Consider the following 10,545-nt stretch of genomic DNA (forward strand, 5'->3'; position numbering starts at 1 on the left):
GATGTAGGAGAGGTATTTTTTGATTTGTGCCATTGCAGAGGGACCAAATAAATTAACAATATGTCACCATCGCCTCTAATCACTCGTCTCTTCCTTTTACAGTTTGTCCAAACACAGACCGGTGATAGAGCTGCCTCACTGTGAGAACTCCGAGGTGATTGTGCGTCTGTACGAGATGCCGTATTTCCCCATGGATTACTGGTCTCGCCAGATCAGCCGCCTACTGGAGGTCTCCTCGTACTTGCTTTGTGGAAGAGGTAAATTAAACATGTATAGTAGACACAGTCACTGTTTCATCAGGGCTGCTAATCTGCAGATACAAATTCAAAGAAAGAACACAGTGATTTACCAAATGAATTATCTCGCTGCGTGTTATCCAGGAAAAGCGGTGCGACCCAACCGGATCTACTGGAGGAGAGGCGTGTACCTGAGCTGGTCCCCGGAGGCCTATTGTCTGGTGGAGGCCGCCTCAGTGGAGGAGAACCCCTCCAGCTTCGTCAGGATAACTGTGCCCTCTTCACGCAAAGGTGACGTTGTTTTAAAAACCTTCAACTCTTGCCGGATGCTACAGTAAATATGTATGACATGAAAAGAGCAAACTGTTGTCTCTCGTCCCCCCAGGCCGGGTGCTGCTGGGTCAGGTGGTGGATCACATCGACTCCCTGCTGGAGGAGTGGTTTCCTGGCCTGCTCAACACCGACATGCACGGCAGTGGTGAGGCTCTGCTGAAGAAGTGGGCTCTCTACAGCTTCGAGGACGGGCAGGAGTGTAGCAAGATTCTGCTCGAGGACCTCTTCACCTATTTTGACAATGGTACGTAAATCACACTATAAAAACAACACCTGTTTTGTCAGTATGAAGTCAACAATGCAGCCTAAGAATGAAACACACTGTGTTTTAGTTTCTATAAGTTCTCAGAACAGAAGCACCCTACTTTAATCATTCCACATGCATGGTTTCAATGATCTAAAATCGATGATTGGTACATTATCGATCATAGATTTTCTGCTGGTGAACCCGGAGGACCCCCGCTGCACACTTTCCATCTCTCAGATCGCTCCTGACTTGGTGCTGAGTGACCAGCCTGCAGGAACAATACTGGACAGTGATGAGCTGGATGTAGACATGTCTACAGAGAACCGACTGGGTACGCCTAATTTATTTCATATCATTTTGAAACTTAAAAAATTGTTTTACATTTATTTTTAAAGGACCAGTGTGTTGGATTTAGGGGGATTTATTTGCAGAAATGGAATACAATATTAATAACTATGTTTTCATTAGTGTATAATCACCTGACACTGAGAATCGTTGTGTTTTCATTAGCTTAGAATGAGCCTTTCATATCTACATAGGGAGCCTTTACCTGAAGGCCAACATAGTTCTCTGACACGCTTGGGAAGGAAGGGCTGAGCGAAGGGGTATTCAGTTCACTGCAACCTCACCGCTAGATGCCACTAATCATAAACATATGATATATCTCGTTTACAGGTGACGGTGGCTTTGGGACTGTCTATCGAAGCGTCTACAAAAATGAAGAAGTGGCCGTGAAAATATTCAACAAGCATGCATCTGAGCTTTACATCTACAGACTCCTCAGACAGGTACAGTACCACTGACGATTTAAAATAAGAAACCTAAAGGTCCCTGTGGTTGCTGCGTCCTGGACAATACTTTGACAACTTGCTCAAAACAACCTCAGCAGTTTACTGCCACTTACTTCACTTCCTTTCACTGTCTGTTTTTCTCCAGGAGTTGGCGGTGTTGGGTCGCCTCCGTCACCCCAGCCTGGTGGGTCTGCTGGCAGCCGGCTCATCTCCTCAGATCCTGGTGATGGAACTGGCTCTGCGAGGCTCGCTGGACTCCCTGTTTGAACGTGAGAACGGCAGTCTCAACCTAAAGCTCCAGCACAGAATCGCCCTGCAGGTGGCCGACGGACTCAGGTACAGAGTTAGGGATCATAAAATTACTCTCCTTCTTTAGAATAAATGGAAAGTATTGGAAAGTTAGTTGATCATTTCCACAGACAAGGAAAAAAAATCCTCGGGTCATTGTTTAATCTGTGCGATCATCAGGTACCTTCACTCATCCATGATCATCTATCGGGATCTCAAGCCCCACAATGTCCTCCTGTTCAACCTGAAGACCGACTCCGAGATCATCGCCAAGATCACCGACTACGGCATCGCTCAGTACTGCTGCAGCATGGGAGTGAGGAGCTCAGAGGGCACGCCAGGTTAGACGCCTCCTCAAACTGTATACATCATTATTATATTTAAGATCATTCTGCTTATGTGTCATAAATATCTGACCTCTGAGGAACTGCAGACAAACAGTAGGTCAGTGTCACTCTGTCGTATTTTGTATAGCTTTTAAAAAGGATTACTGTTTGTCTGGCAGGTTTCCGAGCCCCGGAGGTCGCCAGAGGTAATGTGATCTATAACCAGCAGGCTGATGTGTTCTCATTCGGCCTGCTGCTGTACGACCTCATGACCTGCGGTGAACGCATCTCTGACGGCATGAAGTTCCCCAGTGAGTTCGATGAGGTTGCAGTGCAGGGCAAACTGCCAGGTAATAATTAAACACTTCTGTTGTACATTTCTTTAATGTGTTGATGTAAGTATGAACTGATGTGCTGTGATTGTGCTGAGTGATGAGGTGAGCTATGAATGCCAAAGATATGATCTCTTTTTATTAACAGATATGAAAGGTAAAGTCTGAACGTTAACCGATATCTTCACTGTCTTGTACACAGATCCAGTAAAACATTACGGTTGCCCACCATGGCCGGGCTTCCAGGCGCTGATGAAGGACTGTTTGAGGGAAAGTCCTCAGAGTCGACCCACTTCTGCTCAGGTTAGGACCTGAACATATGACTATGTCCCAATTGTATGCTTTGCATGCAACAGTATGTACTTTGTAAGGGCAGCTGCAGTATGAACTAAAAGTAAAAAGAAAAATGATGCCATTTGGAACGTACCCTGTATAACTGTGTTTAGAGGGAGCTGGTGCTTTCTTTGTTACTGAGATTTGCACAGGTACGCAATCAAGCATTGCAGAGAGAAGCTGTAATGGAGCGCCCCCTAGGAGTGCTAGGAGAAATAATACATAGACAGCAATGCGGCAACACAGTGTCTTTAATTCAGACTTCAGAGCCCATTCAACACACAGTTAACAGGTGTTGTGTCTTGTGTAATGTGTGCAGGTGTTTGACAGGCTGAATTCAGGGGAGATGTTGTGCCTGATGAGGGAGCTGGTGGTTCCCCGGGCGTTCAACGCTGAGTGCTTCACAGTGAGCTCCGGCAGCGAGGACGGCCCCTCCAGCAGCCACACAGCCTGGCTGGGCGGAGGCAGCAGCGCCCGGAGACTGGGCTCCATCACGGCCGTGGACCTGGACACCAGCACAGTCACCACACAGGTACCGACATGCCGTTAACCTCACCACTCAATATTCTCTTGATTTCACACGTTTGGTTTTATTTTGGAGTGAAACAGGGCTTATTGGACATACTTTTTTTAATCCTTTATTTCACCTTCTCTTCTATAAGTGTGTTTTTATTGTGGCATGTTTACTTTTTCTATATATTAAACACACCTCATACTTCATTTTAACAAGTCGTCTATCCTCCTCTTGCTCCTGCAGGAGATTGACACCAGTCCCGTTTTGTGTCTCGTGACCGTCCAAATCCCGACCGAGGCCTGTGATTGGCTGGTGGCGGGCACCCAATCTGGCTCCTTAGTGGTCGTCAGCACTCGGGACACGTCGACTTGGCACCGCCTGCAGAGCGTCACGGACGCCGTCACCTCGCTGTACTTCCACGTGCACCCTCGTCGCACGTAAGATTTCAACATTTCTTGTGGAAGTTTCGGTATGACTAGAACAAGTCCGTGGATGACCACAGCAAATTTGAATCCAGTAAATAGTTTTAGAGATGCCTGGACAAGAGGAAATATGGATCTGACAGTAGTGCTAGAGGTTGTAAATCAGAGGGTCTGCTAAACACCTACGTGATCATCCTCTGAGGATTGTGAATATCCGAGCCGACCAACAAACCGTCTTGACTGACATCAGCATCCTGTCATAATCCCGCCGTCAGTATCATAAATTGGTGCCTGTGCAAAACACTAAATTGGACTAAAGACTGGGATCTTTTTACAATTTTTGCTAGAGAAAAAGTCAGGCTCCAGTTTTTGGCATCCTCATTTATGGCTACATATGGATACATGATTCCTGTTTTGCTAATTCGATTTTTTGATTTAGGGCTGTTTGGAGAGGCAGAATGTGAAGTAAATTGTTACTACTGTTCCCAAAGTTTAAATTTTGTCTAAATCCAGAAAAGTCACAAATTTTATTAGGTTTACCAAATAAATTAGGAGAATTTCTTCTATATTCTTTTATTTAACATTTATATCTGCAGTACACCTTTGAGCCACATGACGGAGCCTGAATGTTCGTATTGTTCTGATAATTGTAGCCTACTTATAACACTGAATCTAATATGAAAGGCTAGCGTACATACTATCTGTTTTACTAATTAATAGTAAAATATGAGAGTCTGTTAACTCCACATAAATATATTTATTTGGCCTCATTCATAAAGTATATATGTTTTTAATAACACATGCATAAAATTAAGCCGCGATTTATCAAACATATCTCTTCAAAATGGCTGGTTTACCTATTCAAGATGATACAAGGTGATGCGGAAATTTGCAGTACAAATGGTCAGGAGCGTTCATGTATGCACAAATTGTAAATCCCATTGTGAATTTGGTCGCACCGGTTTGTCATTTTTAAAAAGTGTGTCCCCAGAAAAAACGTTTGGGAAGCACTGGGCTAGAAGATCTGAAAAATGACATATTACATTACATGTAAAACAAGATCATTTTGATGAACTTCCAACCTTTTTAAAATAGTGCCTTTTGATGTTTTTCATTTATTTTCAGCCAAAGAAAGAATTACTTGCTGGTTGGGACAGCTGATGGAGTTCTCACTGTTTATGAGGACTCTGTTCTCAAGGTAAATATTAGATATCGAATAAAAGATCAAGTGTGTTTTTGCTCAGATGTTGGTCCCACCTCGTCCTCCCATGCACTGTACATGTACTATACAATACTGCATCCAGCAGCAGTCTAGAACTTAATTTTCCTCTGGTTCTCCTCCCTCCAGCAGGAGAACGGGCAGCCGGTTAAAACCGTCACCGTGGGAAACGTCAACACGCCCGTCATGTGTCTGGGCCAGTCGGCGCATTCGCTGGACAGCAGGTCCGTGTGGGCCGGCTGCGGGACCAAGATCCTCTCCTTCACCGCCGACTACGACGTCTGCAGGAGCATCGACACGAGACCAAACCTCATCCTCCAGTGAGTCCCTGTCATGTAGGAGAATGAGAAGCAATGTCAAGTAGAAAGTTTAGGATGAGAATCAGCTCAAACCGTTGATGTGTGTTGAGCTCGTCGGGACTGAAGAATCAGCATTTGTACTTGTCAAAACAGTTTCCTGCGTAAAAAGATTATAAATGGGATTCGCACAAAATAACATTTTGCAGTTTGGAGGAAAGATTAAAAAAAATATAAATCTGTGTTTTCTTAACAATTATTTCTGCATGTTTGACAAGATGAGAAAGTTTTAAAGGAGCAGTGTGTAACAATTAGGGGAAATTAGGATCAGATTAGAGCGAAGACTGAGTTTGAAGTTAAAATCATGTTATTATGTTTTTCAGGCAGCATCGGTCGTTGGGAGGTGAAGCGTGCGTGTCTCGAATGGTTGTGGATAAATATGTTTACCTGAACAAAGCCGGGTCGCCAACCGTGGAGGTCTGGGATAAGAGGAGCGATAGGATGGTGGACTGCATCGACTGTGCTCAGATCATCAGGTACACACACATACACACACACACACACACACAAACATATACTTATTTATTATATATGTTATCAGGACTCAGTGCTGTATTTTATTGTGTTTTCTTGAAAACCAAACAGGCATCATATCATCACAACACACAGGAAGTGATGTCTTTTGCTATCTGAAACAGTTGTTTCCCACCCTGAATAAAAAAAAGATTAAAGTAGTTAACATTATATAATAGTTAAATAGCCACTATGGCTGAATAGAGACTATAGAGAATGAGCACCATGGAGAAATGTGAATATCTTCTTTTATTTTTATTTAATTTGCACACATAAGAGCCAGATAATGAGAAAATAAGCAATGTGTCAGAAGAGGTCAAGAAGCCAACAGCTTATACAACAGACCTCCCCTCAATTTAAGGAGAAAGACAAACAATAACAAGAAAGGAAATATAAAAAAAACAACTCAACATCAACAGAAAATCAAAGGTGAAAGTGACTATCTGACTAATAAATGATCATTTGATAGTGCAGAAACAACACCAACACATCAGTGAGCATTTAACAAGAACAATCTCTCTAAAGCCAAAAAGGATCTTGGTACTTAACAACATATTTTAGCGCCCTGCATCGACAATAACAGTTTGTTTACATGTATTCTTGTTTGATATTGTACATTGACGTTTAAGAGATGTTCAGGTGTTTGTATGACAGCAGCTGTGTCTCCTCCTCTCCCTGCAGACATGACTTCGGCTGCAGAGGCAGGCGGAGCAGCTTGGTGGAGCGCTGCAGAGGCAGGCGGAGTAGCGAGGTGGAGCCGCCCACCGAGGCGGCCCCCTCCTGGGCCAGAGTGAAGGCCCTGCTGGTGCAGAGCGCTGCGACTCTCTGGATCGGCACCAGAGGGGGCCACCTGCTGCTGCTGGAGCTCTCCAAACACCAACCGCTGCAGGTCATTGGCCCCTGCTGCGACTCCATCCGCTGCATCGCCTCTGCACTCATAGGTGGGTGCTCGGCTTTGATCGATTTATTTAATTATTTAATGCATTTAGTATTATTTTTATGTGATGGGATCACATATTTTGTCATGGTGTTTGTGTGAGGACACAATCTAGTCGTTAGAACACAAACTAGCGTACATTTCTTGTGACAGAAACCACATACTAAATGATCTCATTGGATACAAATATTTTGTTGACAGCTCCCTCTTCAGGTAAGGCGTCCACGGACACATGTTATATAATATATGTTAATATAGAGGGACTTTGCTAACTAATACAATCCTTACCCTTATGACTGACCTAATTAGCATAAGTGTTAATGTTTTATATGAGATTAAGAAACTTCAGATTTAAGGGTAAAAGATTATTCATGCACACACTCATTCCGCATTTAATTTGCATTTTGTTCCACAGCTTCAAGATTAACTTTATTTTCTACTGGGTTTATAAAGAAGCATTTTAGCCTTAAATGTCCTCACTAAGAAAAAAACAATGAAAACCTTTTCTCTTTGCTTTTTTAATGTCTTTGGGGTAATTATAACAACAATCAATGTGGTTTTTTTAACAGACCCCACAGTTTTTTTAATAAAGTTCTTTACCAAACGGTTGAGATGATGGTTCAGGGTAAAAGAAAAATACTTACCATGTACTACATTTACTAGTTATAGGTTAGTATACCCACATATGTCAATTTGTTATCTTGAAATTAGTAGTTTTACCAGTACTAGTATTATTTCCATGTATTTATTCTAGATATTTACCATATTCATATATATATATTCATATCTCAGAAATGGTGAAAATCATACAGATATAATTTTTCTCATCAAATATATAATGGAATAACATTAAATATATTAACAAATTATATTAACAACATTGAGTGTTCATACGTTTTTTTATTTCATAAAAATTGTAAATGTATTTTGAAAGTTTTTTTTTATTTAGTAGTAAATAGTACATTTTAATTACATCATCTACCTTTACCATAAAAGGACAACTGAACCGTTTGGTAGAGCACGTTTTTAGAAAATTATTTGACCATTATTATACTTTTATTTATATCAAGTTACATAATTCTGTTCAGTAAGACCTCTCAGACTACGATATGTCAAAATAATGTGAAAATTAGCCCAAACAGAGTCCTCATGTCTGGAGTAGTTTATTGTTGCTAACTTCCTGTTAGGAGGCGGACTGAAAAGGCAGTCTAGTTAAAGACACAGCGACATCTAGTGGATTATTTTAGTATAACATGTGTAAACCGACTGGTAGAGATGGCTCAATCAGGTCGAGTTAAAGCTGAAGTCGGCGAGATTGGAGCAAATATGATTAAAAAAATTTTTATTTTTATAAAACGGTCGCCATATCCTGACAGTAGTACATGAAACAGGTAACCTGAAAAAAAGCATGTGCCTCCGTGTCCTCCGGTGCTCCTTATGGCATCTACAAGATTTCACAGACTGGAGGAAAACAAGCAGTCACACATTTTTCAATAAGATATAGAGAGTAACTCAAAATGTGCTCCACCAAACGGTCAAGCAGAACATTAAAGTATTTGAGCCCAGAGTGAATTAAGGAATGCTGCATCGGAAACACGTAGTGAGTAGGAAAATGAATGAAAACCAAAAAGGAATGAAGTTAAAGTAAAAAAACAAAACACAATACTAAAGCTGGGTTTTTCTTTTGTCTTCTTTCATAGTGAGTCATGGTCTGTTGTGTGAAATAAAATGTGTGAACCACCCAGCATGCTTCTCACAGTTCGCCTGCATGTTGAATTCAATACGTCTTCTTTTCCCCCCGTTCTTTGTCGTCATTATGTTTAAATGCTGCATCTAAACGAGCCGCTGTGTCTCTATGTCTAATTTTTCATGAATAGAAACACTAAACTGGAAGAATGTGGTGCTGGTTTTGGGCAGAAGACTTCCGCAAGACACAGATCAGTATGGTGAGTGTAATGGTTCGAGGTTTGTCCCATACTTAGTGAAAACAGTTGTCTCGCTGTGTGAGTTTCACCAAGTTGAGTGTTAACGTGTGAGTTTGTTTGCGCTCTCAGACGAGGAGTCGGTGCTGATGGTGTGGAACAGCACGCTGCCGATGGAGGTCAAAGACCTGAACAAACACTGCGAGAAAAGAGAGCAGATCGCAGCCAAAATGAGAGAGCAGCTCCATCATGACTGAGCCCACACGTATGTATGTATATGTTTTATTCCCTTTGCATCATGCATTTCAATTCATGTCTGTTTTTCATTTTATTTAAAGTTACTGTGAGGAACTTTTAACTGGTTATGAAACAGTATCAATTTAATAATGATGCCTCTATAAGACCTACATAAGTAAACCAGACCATCAGCAAGAAGATTTGCTATTTCTATATAAGTTCAGCAGAAACGCCTTCAGCTCAGACTCCAGCGGGGCCTCCAGTAGCGACCAGCCCCCTGCGAACAGACCCAGATCCGGCTTCGATGCTGCCTTCGACCTGCAGTCGGAGGCAGCAGCGGCTCCTCCTCCGGCCAGGAGCAGAGCTTGACCTCGCTGTTCTGCCGGTCCCCGCTGGGAGTCGACACCAACACCACGATGCTGGAGGCCCAGGCTGTATTGCTGGGCCCGCTGGAGGGAAGGGAGGCACGGGAGAACCAGAACTAGGACTGAGCGGGGCAGACTGTCAAACCCTGCTGCAGTAAAATGAGAGGTTTTCTAAAGGGACTCTGGTGCTCGGAAACACTACCGCTTTACGTCCACAGGGACCGCCAAAATCATCACAAAATGAAGGTTCCTCACAGTAGCTTTAATGTTGTTGTCATGTATTTCATTTTTGCACACATTTGCCTCAATGTGGTGCATATCAATATCCAGAAATGTCTGTGATATTATCAAGATAATGATTGCCAGTAGTAGTAGTAGTAGTAGTAGTAGTAGTAGTGGTCGTGGTAGTAATAACAATACCAATTAGTTTTCATTTTTCTTTTCAGACTGTTGCGTGGAAAAGGGATCAACTCTCCAGTGGATCTATGTGTTAACAGTTCACATTGACGGGGATGTTTTACCTCATTTTCTGACAGCCATACTTACTTCCCCAGTGCACTGACCAAGAACTCATGAGGGGGGAGGGGGGCACACTGAATGAATCAATCAATCAAAAAAAAGATTAAAGAATTCCTTTTGTTGAAGATGCACTCTTATAAAATAATTTACCATGTTTTACAAGATGAAGACAATCTTTGTAATTAGTGAGAGACACTTTTCTAAAAGGGACACAGATGGTCTAATTTGCGGGCTGAGAGCAGCGCAGATGTTCAGGAAGACCTCCTGCTCCTAATGAATAGAGACGTTTGTTTACCTGTAGTCTAATTTAAAAAAAAGCTAATAGAAACTGGAAAGAAAGCCAAAGAAAAAAAAGCCTCTAAAAGTGTATATTTGATTATTTATTCTCATGTCTATAAGTGTGTGTGTGTGTGTGTGTTTACCTGTGAGCTCAATCACTCCACATCAGTAAACAGAACGCAGGACTTCTCAAATGCTGCAGGCTTTGTACAAAGTTTTTATGTCATGTTACCTAAAGTCACTGTTTGTGATGATCAAACTGTCAGTAAATACTATTTTATGTACTATGATGGCTCTCTGTTTATGTTTTCAAAGCATTATTTACAAACGGAACACAAGAGGAGTAAAATTACTTCCATTAAACTTTTAGTTTTTT

At 42.0% G+C, this 10,545-nt stretch overlaps 1 protein-coding gene across 5 annotated transcripts in view; it reads left to right on the forward strand.

Moving 5' to 3' along the window:
- Positions 1–10,459, forward strand: part of lrrk2 (leucine-rich repeat kinase 2) — a 42,291-nt gene extending 31,832 nt beyond the window's left edge. For 3 of the 5 annotated variants that reach the window (XM_037766727.1, XM_037766726.1, XM_037766729.1), the window contains 18 exons: positions 103–257; positions 381–527; positions 622–813; positions 1,001–1,147; positions 1,492–1,604; positions 1,753–1,943; positions 2,076–2,236; positions 2,401–2,571; positions 2,756–2,856; positions 3,206–3,418; positions 3,644–3,837; positions 4,948–5,020; positions 5,171–5,361; positions 5,721–5,873; positions 6,592–6,851; positions 8,725–8,793; positions 8,902–9,038; positions 9,818–10,459. In XM_037766727.1, coding sequence (XP_037622655.1) covers positions 103–257; positions 381–527; positions 622–813; positions 1,001–1,147; positions 1,492–1,604; positions 1,753–1,943; positions 2,076–2,236; positions 2,401–2,571; positions 2,756–2,856; positions 3,206–3,418; positions 3,644–3,837; positions 4,948–5,020; positions 5,171–5,361; positions 5,721–5,873; positions 6,592–6,851; positions 8,725–8,793; positions 8,902–9,026 — 2,656 coding nt within the window. In that variant the 3' untranslated portion in view covers positions 9,027–9,038; positions 9,818–10,459. The remainder of the gene's footprint in view (positions 1–102; positions 258–380; positions 528–621; positions 814–1,000; positions 1,148–1,491; positions 1,605–1,752; positions 1,944–2,075; positions 2,237–2,400; positions 2,572–2,755; positions 2,857–3,205; positions 3,419–3,643; positions 3,838–4,947; positions 5,021–5,170; positions 5,362–5,720; positions 5,874–6,591; positions 6,852–8,724; positions 8,794–8,901; positions 9,039–9,817) is intronic. The other 2 variants (XM_037766730.1, XM_037766728.1) reach the window with 2 other exon arrangements.
- Positions 10,460–10,545: the final 86 nt, after the last annotated feature.

The sequence above is a fragment of the Sebastes umbrosus genome, chromosome 4, assembly GCF_015220745.1.
Source record: "Sebastes umbrosus isolate fSebUmb1 chromosome 4, fSebUmb1.pri, whole genome shotgun sequence".
In the NCBI taxonomy this organism is placed as follows: domain Eukaryota; kingdom Metazoa; phylum Chordata; class Actinopteri; order Perciformes; family Sebastidae; genus Sebastes; species Sebastes umbrosus.